General features: G+C 62.1%; 1 protein-coding gene across 1 annotated transcript in view; it reads right to left on the bottom strand.

Annotated features, from left to right (window-relative positions):
- TNS3 (tensin 3) overlaps window positions 1-16,746 on the bottom strand; it is a 156,559-nt gene that overhangs the window by 3,040 nt on the left and 136,773 nt on the right. The window contains exons 21-28 of the mRNA XM_049095289.1: window positions 15,321-15,492; window positions 13,524-14,143; window positions 13,128-13,214; window positions 11,477-11,608; window positions 8,491-8,586; window positions 8,084-8,161; window positions 7,332-7,409; window positions 455-623 (exon numbers count right to left, since the gene is read on the bottom strand). Coding sequence (XP_048951246.1) covers window positions 455-623; window positions 7,332-7,409; window positions 8,084-8,161; window positions 8,491-8,586; window positions 11,477-11,608; window positions 13,128-13,214; window positions 13,524-14,143; window positions 15,321-15,492 — 1,432 coding nt within the window. The remainder of the gene's footprint in view (window positions 1-454; window positions 624-7,331; window positions 7,410-8,083; window positions 8,162-8,490; window positions 8,587-11,476; window positions 11,609-13,127; window positions 13,215-13,523; window positions 14,144-15,320; window positions 15,493-16,746) is intronic.

Genomic DNA, 16,746 nt, shown 5'->3' with positions numbered 1-16,746 from the left:
GTGGTGGTCCGGCTCTCGCATGAACCACCCCGGGCTGTTTTGGTGATGAATTAAATAAAAACTCCATGCATCAAAAATGCATCTGACTCTGAGATCAGGGGCTGCACCGGGGCAGGAGCACCCAAGCCTCCGTCTCTGCTGCCCCTGCTTCTCCCTCTGCCTGGGTCTCTGCCTCTCTCTGTCTCTCATGGATAAATGAATAAAATCTTTAAAAACACAAAAACAAAAACTTATACACGTGTGCATGTGGTACTCAAAGGTCCAAATCTCTTTTTTTTTACGGCCTTACTGACTCGTAAGAAAACCTCCGTGCCCACTGTCCACGGTTCAGGCGCGACTCCCGGGAGGCCCCAAGTGACACATCCAGGACCACCTCTGGGCACACGCGTGTTGGCAGGCCTGAGCCCGGCGTGCCTGGAAGCCCCGCCCACAGCCCAGTGCCCGACACACTCACTTCCTCTGGTTGTCTGTCAGGGTGATGCCCTGTGCCGACACCTTGAAGTGCACGACGGTGCACATGGGCGGTGGCTCCTGCACCAGGGTGAGGCTCAGCGCCTTCTGGACGGCTTGGTGGCCCGTGAGGGACTCCATCTCCACGGAGTTCAGGTACCACACGTTGCAGGCTGCGCGGCACACGGGGAGTGGTGTGTTAGGTGGAGGCAGAGCCCTCGGCCCCCCGATCCCCGAGGTGTGGAGAGGGAGGGACCTCGGCCCCCCGGCAGCTGCATCCCCAGGATGCGGAGCATGAGGCGGGGAGCGTGAGGGCCAGAGCCCCACAGAACCGTCCTGCACGGAGACCTGGGAGGGGCGGCACCCGGGAAGCTGCGGGGACGATGCATGACCCGTGTGGCCCGGAGCAGAGTCGGCCTCTCTGCTGGGGGTCACGGCCCCGCGCTGCCAGGGGCGGGGGGCTGCTCCTCCTGCAGGAAGGGAACCGCTGAGCGGGAACAGGGCTCGGCCAACAGCCCAAGGCCCGCTGAGGCTTGATCCCTGCAGCTCCCACAGGCCCGACGTGTGCGGTCAGGGTGACTGGGACGCACGGGCTGCCTGCCGCCCGCTCCCCGCAGGAGCCACCCAGCCCCGGGCGGAGCAGCCCGCGCCCCCGCCCTGCAGGTCCCTGTGAGCGTCAGAGTCCCAGAAGCTCTGGGGTCTCCGAAGCCCCGGCTTCGGTGAGGAGGACCCGGGGCTGCACCGAGTGTCGGGAAAACGAGGCTCTTGATCCTGGAGCACCCCAGGGGCGTGTCAGCCAGGGTCTCGCGGGGCAAAGCCGCCGGGCCGATTCGTGGAGCCACCAGAAGGGGCCCAGCCGGAAAGGCCCAGAATGAAGGGAAAGAGGTTCCAGAAACCCTCCTGAGAGGGAAGCGGCTAGAAGCCGGGGGATGGGGTCTCCGCGAGTGTGCGCCCCGGGGCCCCCCACTTCCTCTGCAGGACTCCGGCCCTGGACCCGCCACCTGCAGGGAGTCTCCTTGGAGACTAAGCTCCCTGAACCACGCTCCCTCACTCTCACCAAGAGCTCCGGACGGCACAGGGGACAGCGCACAGCGCAGGCGCCGCCAGGCACCATCGAAGGAGACGTTCCCGCCCCAAACACAAGCACCTCTGTGTCCCCGAGCCCCCGAGGCCGTGCGCTTGCTGGCATCCGGCTGCAGTGATGCCTCACAGAGCGCCTGGGCCCACCCGCGCCTACCCTGTGCCCAGGAGGGCGCAGCGGCCTGGAGACCCCGAGACCCGTCCAGGCGCCTCGCAGCCCCCGGGGGGCCAAGCATGTGGTGGTGCCTACGGGGAGCCCCCTGGGTACCAGGCGTGCTCAGCAAGACAGTCTCCCTGGGGGTGCGCTGTGGCTCGTACCGCGAGGTCCTGAGCCGCAGCCCACGCCCACTGACAATGCCACACGTGCCCCGATGGCAGGTGCACCTTCCGCAGGTCACACCTGCGTGTCGCTGGCCCAGGTCGAGGCTCAGGGCAGAAGCAGAGATGCACCTGCCCCTTCCAGCTGGCCGCCCCTGTCCCGGGCGCTGAGGGCTGGGGTGCCCTTGCTCCTGCCTGAACCCGAGGGCTCCTCCGGTGTCGTCTCGGGACAGAGCGTTTGGGCACAGAGTCCTTTCGGGTGCGGCTGCCCGGGGTGTCAACCCCAACCGCCCTCCTGGACAACAACCTGGCAATCCTTATCGGGAGCGGCAGACACGCCTGCACCTGGTGGCCCAAGAACACGCAGGAAGGAGATCTACAACCGCGGCAGGTGAGCAACGCAGAGTTGGGGCTGGGGACGCCCTGCACGGACCCGGCAGGGAAACAGGGAATGGTTCCACGGACCCACACGGACACCCAGCGGCCAGCAAAGGGTGGCCGGGCCACATGCACAGCGAGACGTCTTTTTCTTCTCCCCGTGGCCTCATATCCGCAGCCAACAATGAACATGGCCGAGCCTCCTGTGCTGGCCACCTCACCGCGTCCACCATGGGAGCCGCATGCCGGGCACCGCCGGCCCAGACGGCAACCGTATGTCAGTTGCTTCTCAAGACCAGAGAAATGCCAGAGATTGACGGGAGAGCAGAAGCAGAAGCCACGGTCGTGCTGGGACCACGATAAAGAGCGCGTTTTCGTAGGAGCAGGAGCAAGCGGGTGTGATGTTGGGAGGGTGGTTGTTCTGTTCCTGATTTCACGAGCGTTACTGTGATGTGTTTCCTAACACAAGAAAGGGAGCTCTGATCCGAGTGCAGCGAAACCCCGCGGAGCAGGCCCGGGCTGGGTCTGCACCCCCCCACCGGGACGGGACGGGCTGCCGCCCCCCAGACCCTGCGCCCCCGTGACCCCACAGACGGCCTCTGGATAAGGAGGGGGGGCTCGCGGGAAGCTGGCTCCTACAGACAGAACCTGAGGATGCAGGCCGCCCGTGGCCGCAGCACCTGCTCTCCCACCTGACGCGTGCTCCTGGTGGGGCTGCCTCCTGTGGCGCCCAACGGGGCAGCCACCCAGTGCTCGCGGCACAAAGCCCCAGGCCCCCGAGCCGCAGCCAGCCCTCCAGCCTCCGGCACCCTGGGTCCTAAGACGCCAATGCAAAATCCAGACAAAGACATCAAGTAAGGAGGCGGCCCCCCAAGGGGTGTTTGCAGTAACCGAAAGGCCGGGAGCAGGCCGCACAAGCGGAGCAACTGCAAGGCGGACCGTCCCTCAGCCGCAGAAAATCGGGGGATGGGGGGGTTCGTACTCCATGCGAGACTAGGAAAAGCATTCAGGGCTGTCTGGGAACCAGACCTCTGAGCAGTTCACTCTCCCTCTGAATTCCCTTTTTTCGATCTAAAGAACTCCGATTTTTATAAATGAAATACACGCCACAGCAGGGAAGGTCAAGGTCACATCCCTAACATTTCTGGGAAATGAGCCAACAGAGGTCTGGTCCTCCTTCTCAGGATGGACGGCATCCCACTGCTGCAGGGCCCCCGAGGAAGAGGCCAGAGACACGGGGAGTCAGGGAGCTGAGCAGCCCATTGGGCTCGGCCCTGGGGCCGCCCACCGAACCCCACCCGCCCCCGGGCGCTGCTTCCCCAGCTTGACGGACTCCACCCGGGACAAGTCGAGTCCCGGAAGTGAATGAGGACACTCATTCATTTTAAGAAAAAACAAAAAACATTTCCCTGAGGGGGATCGCCGGTGGGACAGTCTGACCGCCTTCCTGCATGCGTTGCAAGCCCTGCGGGGGCCCCAGGAGCTCTCTGCGGCTTTGTCCCCACTCCAGCCACATCTCTGGGTCCTGATTCCACTCCTGGCCTTGCCACCCATGAAGTCAGCTGCATGGGAATGTAACCCCCTCGAAGGGTCTTAGAAACACCAGGTTTTAAAGGGATGCGGGCTCCGCGGCATAGTGTGCAACCATGGACATAAGATTCCAGGACCCACCTCAAGTCCCGGGAACTGACACTCGCCCCCAAAAAAGCAAATGTGGAGCACCTGGGTGGCTCAGTGACTGAGCCTCCACCTTTGGCTCAGGGCGTGACCCTGGGGTCCCGGGATTGAGTCCCGCATTGGGCTCCCCGCAGGGAGCCTGCTTCTCCCTCTGCCTGCGTCTCTGCCTCTCACGAATAAATAAAATCTTAAAAAAAAAAAATCATCCAGCGTTACTGGTACCTGCCACGTATTATCCAACAAGATTTAAAGTGTCCCTAAAAATGGTGTCAAAAGTAAAAGCTTTAATGTATAAATATAGGAGCCATTAAGGTTCCTAATTACGATTAGTGAATCCACTGATCCATTTACGAATGGAGAATGGACATCTACCGGGAAAATGTCTGATAACCATGAAGTCTAAGGAGAAACAGGACAGGCCACCTGTCCTAAGATGACGTTACGCCAAGTGCAGAGCCCGGAGGCGTGTGGGCTGCAGTGGGACCCCAGGCTGAGCAGGGCTGCACCCCGGAGAGACCCCGGGGGCCCCCAGCTGCGGCCCGTGCGGGGCAAGGGTGAGGTGCCAACACAGCAAAGGCCATTTCTCCACGTACGCGTGGCAGCAGGAAAACTACACCCTGCGTGAGTGACCCCATCACCGTCCTCGAGGCGGTTCTCAACGTCTGATTCACTTGGTCTCTGCGGCCACGCGGGACGGAGAGATCATCATCGCTACGACGGACTTGAACCCAGGACCGCCACAGCCATGCTCCTAGTTTCGGAGCATCACACTCCAAGACGCTGCTGTTTGGGGCAAACCAGGTCACCTTCGTTTCGGATACACGGAATGTATCCCTCAAGGACGGTCTGAAAAGAGTCCGACGCGGAATTACTCGATGTGAAAACCAGAGAGATGAAGTTTAGCTGAGCAGCAGGTGTGATGATGGGGGCTCCACGGAGGAAAGCTGGGAAAGCAGAGGAATGCATGGCGTCCAGAGGAAGGAACCAGAGAAAAGGTGCACGGCACACTCAGCTCCAACACAGAGCCACGGCCGAAGAGCGCACCACGGACACAAGCGGCGGAAAGGAGACTCTGAAACCCCCTCCCCAGCGTTCCCGAGAGCAAGCGTCCACCACGGGGACCTCAGCTCCCTCACCACTGCAGAGTCGGGGGCTCGGGCCGCGCCCATGGCCCTCTTCCACTGGGGCCACTGAACGCTGCAACCCTGACCAGGGCGGCTGTAATTACAGCACGGCGCAAGAAATAAGACTAATGCACAAGTCAATCCCTTTCCTAAAAAAAAATAAAAAAATAAAAAATCCCTTTCCTATCCACGGGCAGAGGACAACAATCTGGAATTAAAAGTACGATTCAATAAAAAAAAAAAAAAAAAAAAAAAAAAAAAAAAGGACAATTCCAATTTATAAAGGAAGATTCAATTTATATTAGCAGCCCCAAAAGTGAGATACCTAGGTACGAATCTAATAAAATTATGTACTAGACTTATTTACGAGGAAAACTGTAAAACTGGTGCAAAAATACAAAGTAAGTGGATAAATGAAGAGAGAGATTCCATGTTCATGGATAGGAAGCCTCAGTGTTGTCAAGATGTTGCTTCTCAAATGGACCTAGAGATTGGATACAATTGCAATAAAAATCCCCCAGCAGGTTATTTTGTGGATATTGACAAAGTGATTTCTAGAGTTTAGGACCAAGGACAGGGACGCATGGGCAGCTCAGCGGTTTAGCACCTGCCTTTGGCTCAGAGCATGACCCCGGGGTCCTGGGATTGAGTCCTGCGTCCTGCTCCCCGCAGGGAGCCTGCTGCTCCCTCTGCCTGTGTCTCTGCCGCTCTCTCTCTCTCCCTGTGTCTATCATAGATAAATAAATCTTTAAAGGAAAAAAAAAAAAAGAACAGGAAGATGAGCCATAGACTGGGAGAAAATATCTGCAAAAGACACATCTGATAGAGGACCGGTCTCTAAAATATACAAAGAACTCTTCAAATTCAGCAAGAGGAAAACCATCTCGCTAAAAAAGCGGGCCACGTTCCGTAAGAAATCTCACCAAAGAAGGTACACGGGCGGCGGAGCTGAAGACATGACCCACGTCACACGTCATCCAGGAAGTGCAATTAAAACATCAATGGGACGCTGCTGCCTGCCTGTCAGAACGGCCAAAATCCAGAAGCGTCCTGACACGGGAGATGGTGCAGACGTGGAGCGGCAGGAGCCCTCATTCACCGCCGGCGGGATTGCAAAAACGGGGCGGCTGCTTTGCAGGACGGCGCTGGTTTCTTACAGAACGAAACCCACTCCTACCAGAAGGTCCGGCGGGCGGACCCGAGGAGGGGACCACCCCCGTCCAGCTAGAACTCTGCACACGGATGTGACAGCAGCTGAGCCATAACCCGCCAGAGGTCCTTCGGCGGAGGAAGGGTGCGCACACCGGGGTCCCCGCAAGGTAGGGTCCTTCAGCTCTGAGAAGCAGCTGCCGAGCCATGAGGAGGCTCGAAGGAGTCCCTAGCGCTAAGGGGCAGGGATACCAACTGGACGACTCCAGCCGAAGCCATTGTAGGATCGGCGAAGTATGTCGGCGTCGCCGGGAATGAACAGCCCCCCGGCGAGCCCCAGTGGAGACGGCGGGCTGGGACGTGACGGCGTGAAGGCAGGTTCACAGACCCCAGCCAGCGGGTGCGCCCTCGGGGGGGGATGCCGTGCCGGGGAGCATCGTGCACCCACCGGCAGGGGACGCATGCGGAACCTCTGTTCCTTCCTTTCGATTTTGCTGCCAACCTACAACTGCTCTAAGGGATTTTAAAGTCCGGGACGCCCGGTGGGGCTCGGCAGTTTAGCACCACCTTCAGCTCAAGGCGTGACCCCAGGGTCCCGGGATCGAGTCCCGCATCGGGCTCCCGGCGTGGAGCCTGCTTCTCCCACTGCCCGGGTCTCTGCCTCTCTCTCTCTCTCTCTCTCTCTCTCTCTGTGTCTCTCATGAATAAATAAATAAAATCTTCAAAAAATTGTATAAAGTCTATCAGCTTGAAAGACAGGGGCGCAGGCTCGCTCACCGCCTGGGGGTCCGCGTCACCCTGCGCTGCCGGCAGCGGGGGCGAAACCATCGGCTCTCAGAGTCAGGCCCTGAACGCTTCTGCGCCCGTGGCTGGAGGGCCCGGCCCCCACCTCCCGGCTCACGGCCTCCCCCCACACGGACCCAGGGCCTGACCCTCTCGCACGGCTTCAGTCTCGTTCGGACGAGGGGTATCTCCAGCCCGGGGTGTCCCGCTTCCGTCCGCCCACGTGAGCTGCCCCACCGGCTTCCCTGAGAGGGGAGGCCTCCAAAGCAGCAACCGCGGAGTCCCAGAGACGAAGGAGGCTGTGTCACCGCCCCCCGTCGGCCCCGGCAACCGCGACCGGGCATCCCGAAGCATCCCGAAGCCGGCACTGACCTGCCCCTTGCTTCAGCAGCTCTGCGGCCGAGTTGGCCGCCGTCTGGGGAGACGTGTCCGCTACCTCCTCCAACGGATCTGCGGGAAGGAGCAAGAAAATGCCAACATGAGTCCGACTCACCGGAGAAGGATCTTCCCACCACGGTCAGACTCGTGCCCGGGATCCCAGGCAGTGACCCGCGTGGGTCTGAGGGGTCGGGGGGTGTCTCAGGGCGACAGCGCCCAGCCTGTGGACACCACGTTCTGAGCAAGGGGCAGCGGGACGTGATGTGGTCCAGTCACAGGCCTTCCTCAGCTCTCAGCCACAATTACCTCTATTGCTCATTAATCACTATAGAATGTAATACAATTATGTGAAATTACGGCTGCGTGGGAAGCTGGGAAATACAGCCAAATCACATCACTACGTGGCAGGTGCTTCTTCCCCGAATTATAGGTTATTTTCAAACCAGCCATTATAAAAGGCAAAGAGAATGTTTGTCACTTAAGCTCAAAAGAGCGACGTCTTGCTGACTTTGTAGAATCGTACAAATCAATGCAAATGGCCCCAAAGGGGCTTCCTGACGTGGGCACTTGCCAACCGGGGAAGCCGTTCAGAGCCCAGGACGCGACACCGGGGCTTCCTCCTGTCTGCTGAGTGTCGCCCTGCGGACTCCAGTCTGACTGCCCCGGTGAGTCCCCGTGGACCTGACACCGCTGCCCCCGACATGCCCACGGGGAGCCCGAGCGGCGCGGAGGACCCGACCGTCTACCTCTGTCTGGGATGAGCAGCTTGCAAGGCAAAGCCAGGGGCGTGATGGAATGCTGACACACCAAAGCCGTCAGGCTCCCTGCAAACGGGAGAACCATAGAGGGTTAGCACGGCCCCACGGACGGCCCCGCTCAGCCACGCATCCATGGCTATGTCTTCAGCAGCCGATGCTCGCACGCCGGGACCCCGCGCAGAGCCTCCTGGAGCCGCGAGTCCGGCACAACAGCAAAGGGAGAAGCAGGGGCGCCGCGGGTGATTCTCAGCCAAGACCTACAGGCACCAAGCCTGAGAGTCGGAGGCGGCCCAGGTGCTGGCGCCCCCGAGGCCCCGCGGGTGCTCCCGGAGGCTGGGGGAAGGCTGGACGACGGCGTGGGCCGGAACACGGACCGGGACCTTGCAGCCACTCACCGAAATAGGGCTCGTTGGGGCACCCTTTCAACCGCACTCCCTTTGGGGTACACTCGATCAGGAAGTGCCGCACAAGTTCGTTGGCCAGGTCGCCTGCTGTGGTGAGATTTAAAAGAAAAAAAGAGAGAGAGAATTTGAAAACGAGTGCACCGGCAGACGGGACAGGACGACGCGGCAGCTAACGGGAGGGGACAAGAGCGGAGGCCCTGCGGTGACGTGCCCAGAGGCGAGGCACGGGGTCCTGGGGAGAGGCCCCCCCGGCCCTGCAGGAACTCCTGGTGCGAGGACTGAGTTTGCAGCTGCACATGGGGCCGTGCCGTCCGGTGGCGTCCCTTCTTCACGGGACAGATGACAAGGATCGGGACACGGGGGATGCCCGAGGGTGAGCTGCAAGGGACCGGTCTTGACGGGAGGACGGGCAACACCGCAGCCCCCGCTGGCCCGCACAGCCGAAGAGGAGGCGCATCCAGAGACCCCCCGACGGCACCCCGTCTGAGGGCAGGAGGGGACGAAAACCAGGAACAGAGGGAAAGAGGAGACGGCGCTGTGCCAGCGGGTCCCACAGACCCCATGCGGTGCAGGCCTTCCGAGCCCGAGGTCACCCAACAGCAGGACTCACCGCAGGGGGGTGTGGTCCCCGGCCCTGCCCGTGGGTGGCCCCCACTTAGTGTTCACGGACAACACAGGCCGCATCCCAAGGGCGGGAGGAGGTCAGACGCTACGGGAGGCAGCAGGGGACGCAGCTGGGAAAGGAGCCCCACGCCTCTGCAGCTGTGGCAGGACAGTGATTGATCCGTGTCTCCCGCGCTGGAGGGGACACACGTGTGCTCAGGTGACAGTGTCTCGGGGGGACAGCCGGCTGCCTGGCTACACCCATCGCTGCCCAGGCTCTGGTATCAGAGGTGGGATGCTGACTTGCTGGGCTCGTTCCTCCCAAACCTGTCCCCTGGATGGTGACGCCCCAAACGCAAACCCAGGCCTGGACGAGGACAGGCTGCCAGCTACGATTTCAGCCAGAGGACTCCGGCACGATGGGGCCGAAGCTGCTCCGCACCCTCACCGCACGGCCGAGTCAAGGTCGGCCCCAGAGGTGGATGCGTGCTCCGAGGCAGGAGGGCGCACACGGCACCACCCGCCTTCTGGAAGAGACAGTGCATGCGGGGATGACGTGGGCTTGGCGTTTCCACGCAGCCAAGGGCTGCCCGGCGTGCTCCACATGCCCGGCCCCGCTCTCCGCGCTGGGCCCCATTCACAGACACAACCGCTCCTGCATGGACGCCTGTCCTGCCACAACCTGCGTGCAGGGTCGGGGGAACCCCTCACACGGGGCTTCAGGTGCCCCTTTCCAGGTCTGGCTGTGCACGAAGCTGATTGGCAGAGCCCCCCGGCCCCCTCATGCTTCCAGATGACACCACCACCCAGCTCCGGCACCCCCAGCCCCGGCTTCCTGGAGAGCCCCGCGGCCGCACCTGGGGCTGCACCCCTCGACCGCCAAACTCCACGTCCCTGCAGGCGCAGCTCCGAGGCCACTTCCTCTTGGACATCGTGGGCCCCGAGTCTGTGCTCATCCAGAACCCCTGCTCCCAGCAAGCCCAGGGCCCACGCGGGGAGCCCGGGGCCTCCTCGTGCATCCCAATGTGGCGTTTTCACAAGCTGACCGCCGGTGGCCTGGCACCGACCTCCCAACAGCATTTGCTCGCTTCGTGTCTCTGTGTCCCATTTTGGTATTTCTGGTGGCATTTCAAGTCTTCCCACTGTTATTACAGTCATTACTGCGACCTGTGACCCGCGATCACGACACGCAGGACGCTCAGACAGCCGCGAGCTTTCTCACCAGGGGTGTTTCTTCATCGAGGCGTGTGCGTTGTCTTTCCAGATGTAAGGCTGTTGCACTCAGTGGACCGCGGTAGAGTAAACCTCATTTTCACACGCACCGGGCAGCCCGAAAGCTTTTCTGACACACATCATTGCGATACATGCTATTGCAATACACACTATTGCAATACGCGCACCTGCACTGCCTCCCGGGTGCACCTGCCTCCACTCCCAGGAAAACCGTCAGCAAGGACAGAGCCGCGGGTGCAGCAGCCTTACCGGGAGAAGCAACGACTCTTACAATATGAGCAAAAAGCAGGTCACAGAACCGTACCTATCAGTTTCCTTATGTAAAGCTGAGAACGGGCCAAATCCTGAGGATTAGGGACGCCTGTTTGGGTGGCTGATACATGCGGACCCACCGACTCTTCAGACTGAGCGATCTACTTCCTCTTCTGCACGTTTCATCACGAGCACGACCACACGCGGAGGTCTGCGATGGCTCCGCAACCCGGGAGACAGCCTGGGGGCGGCCCCCACGCCCCTCCTGCGTGTCGCCGTCCCCCGTCCCACGACCCTGTGGGCACTGAAGCGACCCCAGACTGGGCTCCGTGAGGCCCCTGGGGCTGGGCCCAGGCCCTTCCAAAGTCCTACTGTTGGTCCCTTCCCCGCCCACCATTTCTCCAAAAAAATCCCTGGGTCTGGGTGCTGCGGGGCGGTATCTGGAAACCTGAATGTGTGAGCCACGTGCATCAACTGTCACTGCTCATCTCTGCGGCCCTGAGCACTGGAAGTGGATCTGAACGTGGGCGTCCATGGTTTGGAAAAGTGCCTCATCTGTGGGCACTGGAAAGAGTCGGCGAGAAGGAATTTATTGGGCTCCCGGGGCCGACCAGGACGCAGCTGCCTCGGCCAAGACTGTTTCCATTGTTCGGCAGCTGAACGAGGGGAGGCATCACCTGTTCGACGCAGTAAAGGAATAAAACTCACAAATAATTAACATTCTGGCTTGCACGGGAACGGTGCCCAGTAGAACGCGCCGGGAAAAGAGAAATACTCAGAAGGAAACGTGAGCGGCGTTTGCCGCGGCCACGACGTCTCACTGGCGTCAGCACAGGCCGCAGACGCTGTACGCGGGTCAGTGCACTTCGTCGGCTCCCGGGGCCCCTACCTTTCTTGTTGAGCTGCAGGACAGAAGGGGGAGGCGTGGCCACCTTCATGGCCAGGCCGTAGGCTCCTCGGAAGGAGTGGCTGTCCCTGACGATGAATGACCCAGGCTCCTTGTCCTTCAGCATGGCGATGGCTGCGGAGGGAAGGAGACACATGCACGGGTTTGCCGTGGTCCACGTGGCCCATCCGCACTCACAGCAGGCAGGTGTTTTTGCAAACTGGGTCAGAGGGAGCGGACCAGGGTCCCTTGTGGTGCAGGGCAGGGGTAGGAGGGGGGGTCCTGTGATGACGCAGAGCTTTCAAGGGGGGCCCGACTGCAAGGATGCAGCGCAACACCCCCACCTTTGGCTCTCAACAGGTTCAGGCACGGTCCTGGCACCTGCCGGGCACACATGAGCCCTGTTCACCCCACAGCACCCGTGAGGCACAGGCAAGGCCCTGCCGACCGCCCAGGAACCTGGCCCACCGGCCTGGGTGCCCGGATGCCTGGCAAGGCTCCCCTGTCCCTGCTGCGGCCCCCGCCCCACGTGGCGCTTTACATATTTTAAAGTGTGCGCTTCCAACGGGGGCCGAAGGCAAGACGGAAGGGATGGGCCCAGATGCTCCTGGACCTTTCACATAAACCTCCCGATTCACCCCAGCAGACGGCATAAATGTGGGGCTCGCGGCTGGGCGGGGCAAGGGCAGGGCACTTAGCTAACCAGGAAAACCCTGCTGTCCACCCTCCCCCTCCCCCCCCCACCCCCGGCTCTGCAGGGGACCACCTGGCCCTGGGCACCTGCCTCCCAGGCCCAGCCCCACCCGCCCCGCCCGCATCCTGGGCCAGAGGCTGCGCCCTCGCAGTCAGCGACCCCACAGAGTTTTCTAGGACGTGGCACACGGCAGGCCCTTCTCAGACCATCCGGCTGGGCTCACTGGGCTCACGTCTCTGTCACGGGGATCCCGGAGCGGGAAGGGGACGAGGAGGGCGCAGCACGAGAGCTGCTCGGCACAGGCACAAAAGCCAATTCAGGGACTGGGCCATGGGCTCCCCGCCCCCGGCAAACAGGACAATAGGCTCCTTGAGCTCAGGGGGAGAGAGGCACATTCTTACCATTTTTATGAGCTACTTAATTGACTAGAAGAATTCCAAGAGAGCGCTGCGGGGCGCTTAACCCCTTCTCTCCAGAAAAGAATCCTCGGGACAGGACCTGGTCCATCCTCCTCCCTGCTCCGAGGCACCACTGGCCCCCGGCCCCGCGTCCCGGCTCACCGCCCCCCCCAACCCGGGATCTCCCGACCCCACAAATCCTGCAGCAGGATGACTGCGCCCCGCGGGGACCCCCTCCTGTTCGCTCTCTGGGAAGAGGCGGCCCCTGACTTATGTGCTCAGACACGCTCAAGACTTCAGGTGTCTGCCAGCTGGCCTGGGCGGACGCCGCATGGCAGGTGTGAGGCACACGGCTACTTCTGCAGGCACAGACGCCAGGGCGTGGGGCGGACCTCTGCCCTCCGTCCCTCAGGGCCCGACGGGGACGGGGAGCAGCCTCTGGTGACAATCGGCTGCATCTCCCGCAGGGGTGGGCAAGAAACGGGAGACTTGCCCTCAGTTTTCATCCCTGAGGCCGTGACCCTCGGACGTCCCCGCCCCAGGATGCCATCTGCCCGCGTACCTTGCTCTCGGGAGATATCCGCCTTGTACCAGAATTTGGACGTGTCTTGGACAAAGTTCACGGACACATGCTTATCACCTGGGTTATCTGCAAAAGAAAGCGTAAAAACACTCACTCTGGACGCTTTAGGGCGACCTCTCACCTCTCACGGAGCCCTGCGCTCAAAGTGCATCCCGGGGCAAGGATGCGGTGTCTCGGGGGAGCAGTGACCTCTCTAACCCTGTGGGAACCCAGGGCGCGGCAGGAGGCTGGTGAGCACAGGGCAGGGGCAGCGGAAGGCGCGGAGGGGAGGATGCCAACGGACAGGGACGGCCCTGGGCTTGGCTCTGGCGGCGCTGCCCAGAAACACCAGCCCCCCCTTGCTGCCCACCACCCCCCGACGTGACAGGCGCCTACCTGGGGAGGGCGCTGCAGCCTCCAAGGCCTTGGGGAAGTCCGGGAGGACGTTGGGGAACGGGATGCTCATGGTGCTCCCACTGTGGGGGCTGGAGAAGCCGCTGGAGGACGGGGAGGCTGAGCCTGCAGACCGGTCCCCCTCCGAGGCTCGCTTCTTCTCGGGAAGGGGCGGCTGCCCAGGCAGGGCCAGGCTCTGGCCCGGCAGGACCGGGCTGTGGTGGCCGCCATGCCCAGGTGTCCCCGTGAGAAAGCCGTGGGGCAGGAAGCCGTCGTTGTCGGCAGCCGCAGCCGTCCCCTGGGTGCTGGGAGCCTGGGGCGCTCCGTGGGAATTTGCCAGCAGGGCCCCTGGGTCCTCGCCGGGGGGAAGGCCGCCACCCATGGGGCCAGGGCCGAAGCTCAGGAAGGCCTGGCCACCCGGGGGGCCCAGGGCCTCGGGGGGCTCCACCAGGGACGGCTGGTGGTTGTGGAAAGAGGCCTGGAGCTCTGTGGGCGGGAGGTGGGGCCGCCCGGGGCCGTCGGGGCTGGGGCTCAGGAGGTCTCCTGCCGGCCGGCCGCCCCCCAGCACAGCCAGCGTGGCTTTGGGGCTGCCGTCCACCCACAGGAGCTCCCCGGACGAAGGGCTGGTGGAGAGACAGAGCGATCAGGGCGCTGGCCCGGGAGACGCCCCAAGGTCAGCGCTCAGCTGCCGCCCACCTCCCCCTTCCTCGCTCTTCACCTGGCGAAGACCCTTCGCGAGCGGCAGCCCGCACCCCCGGGTCCCTCCCTGCGATGCCAAGCACGCGGCTCGCTGCCCTGCTGTTCCTGGGAGTGCTCCCCGGGTGCTGACTGTGGCCCTGCTTTACTCCGCCTCCTCCCCCAAGAGCCAACAGGGGCGCCTGACTCGGTTTCCAATACTGACTAAGGGGTCCCAGCGGGAACATGAGGAGGTGGGGTGCCAGGGTGGCTGACGCTTGGTCTTAGCTCGGGTCTTGATCTCAGGGTCACATGTGCAATATGTTCAAGCCCCGGGCTTGCGAACATAGTAACACACGCACGTAGGTAACAATATGCTTAAAATGTAATATGTATCACATCATAGATAAAATGATACGAAAGTAGGGTTTGATTTAAAAAAAAAAAAAAGAGAACACGAGAAGTCAGCACCCCCACAATGGGGAGCTCCCACGTGGAGCATCCAACAGTCCCCCACGGTGAGGTGTCCAGGAAGCCGGCTACCAGCCGCGTGTCACACACGCCTCCTGCCCCGGGCGTGCCGCCCTTACACGGGACCCTCCCCTTGTAAAGAGTAAGGGGGCGGCCGGCAGGTGTGCCTGGAGCGTGCCCCGTCCTTGCACACGGAAACCACTCAGGAGCCGCTCCTACTCTGGGCACGGGCAGCAGCCAGGGGCCGCCCCATCGCCATCTGTGCCCCCTGCTCCCGCTGCACCCCTGCTCCCCCAGGCCCACCAACAGGGTGTCACTGTGCTTGCCATGTTCCCGAGGGCGCCGGCATCTGCCCGCCTACCCCTCCGCCCAGCCAGGAGGGAGACCGAGCCGTGGCCGGTCCCGCGCGCCCCCGCTCCAGCCTCAGCTTAGAGCCCGCTGCCACAGAGGCCCAGTCCTTAACTGGCCACGGTCCCCAGGGTGCATGGGGACTCTCAGGAGTTCTCATCTGCGATCACATTTCTGAACGGCGACTGTTCTCAATGCACAGAGCAGCCACGTGTCATCTGCTGGCCGAGCCCCCCGCCGCCCCCCCGTCCCCACGCCCCGTCTGCGGGAGCCGCGAGCGCTAAGTCCCAGGGCCCGTGTCCCTACCTGTCCCGCCGCTGGGCGGGGCTGCTGCTGGTGATGGTGCAGGAGGCCGTGAACGCCCGCTGGAAGGCAGGTGCCGCCGGCGAGTCGGCCCGGAGCGCTGTGGATTTGGGCCCCACGGGACTCCCGGACATCCCCACGGCACGGTGCAGGACCTCAGGGCAGCCTCGGGGTTCTGCAGCAGGGAAAGCACAGCAGAGAGTGGCTTACAGGCCTAGAACGTTCGCCGCACGCGAGGGCCCGATTCCACCCTGGGGCGGCAGGGGGGTCCCTCTGGCCAGGCCCGCTCCCCGAAGGCAGGACACGCACACACGCCTGCTGCCAGCTATGGCACGTCAGGGCAAGCAGACAGGCATCCTGCACGCTCGCGTCTGCAAGGACAAAGGAGGGAAGCACAGCGTCACCCCCTGAAGACCAGCGTACGACGGGCCGGCCATGGCCATGCCGCAGGCCGCTTCTCCCGTGACGGGACCCGGGCCTTCGGCCCGCAGGCCAGCAGGAGACACTGCACAGAGACGGCCCGCTTTCCATTTAGAGCTGGCCTCGTGTCGGGGGCTGGGCGGGCGCTCTCCGGTCCTCGCCCCTGCAACGGGCACAGACCCTGGCCTGGCCCCTGTCGCCCTGGGCATGAAGGCCAAGCGCCACGGAAACCTCCAGTCTAACGCCAAGCCCACAGATTCCATCCAGCTCTGTACACTCCCCTGACAAAACCCCCATCTGCTTACGGTCCGGCATCACCATGAATTCTGCGTATTTTTTAAATCTTGCCTTTTTTTTTTTTTTAAACTTCTGCTTCAAGAACTGGGCACATCCATCAGGTCAATAAAAGAACGCTAAGAAACACTCGTTATTTTGCTTTCTGCCTTAAAACAAGGGAAGGTTGATAAAAGCATGACTGAGTCCCTAAGAATCCCACGTCACTCCAATTACTCATATCCGGGAAAGGGGAGGCATGCGGGCGAGTCACACACCCCAGCCACAGACCCACTTGGCAGCACGTGGAGCCGAGCCTGGACCCAAGCCCGTGGGCAGGACTGTGAAATCCCAGTGATTTGCGGAGATAAAGACGGAGGTTCTGAGCTACCCGAGCAGCCGGGGCATGGGGGAAGTGAAGAAACGTTCTGAGAACAGATCGGTCCAAAGGTCCTTCTGACTCCTCAGCTCAAGGGAAGGGACCAGATGTGTGGAGCCGAGACTGACGCAGCTGCTGAGGAGCCACGCGGTTAAGCAGGGGAGTTTTCACGGGGGCTGGACAGCAGCCCGGGAGCTCACAGCAGGCACGGACCTAGGATTCAAGGGGAGGCCCCTGAAGGCTATGCTGTGGGAATACCAGAGCCAGAAACAGATCAGCCCCACCCGGATCTGAGTGGTCTGCCCTGGAGAAACATCTCCCTCCCAAAGTTAACCTCACCCGCCAGAGCCTGCCTCT

This window comes from Canis lupus, chromosome 16 (assembly GCF_003254725.2).
Source record: "Canis lupus dingo isolate Sandy chromosome 16, ASM325472v2, whole genome shotgun sequence".
In the NCBI taxonomy this organism is placed as follows: Eukaryota; Metazoa; Chordata; class Mammalia; order Carnivora; family Canidae; genus Canis; species Canis lupus.
Note: the sequence above shows the minus strand (reverse complement) of the source record. Positions and strands in the feature narration are given on the sequence as shown.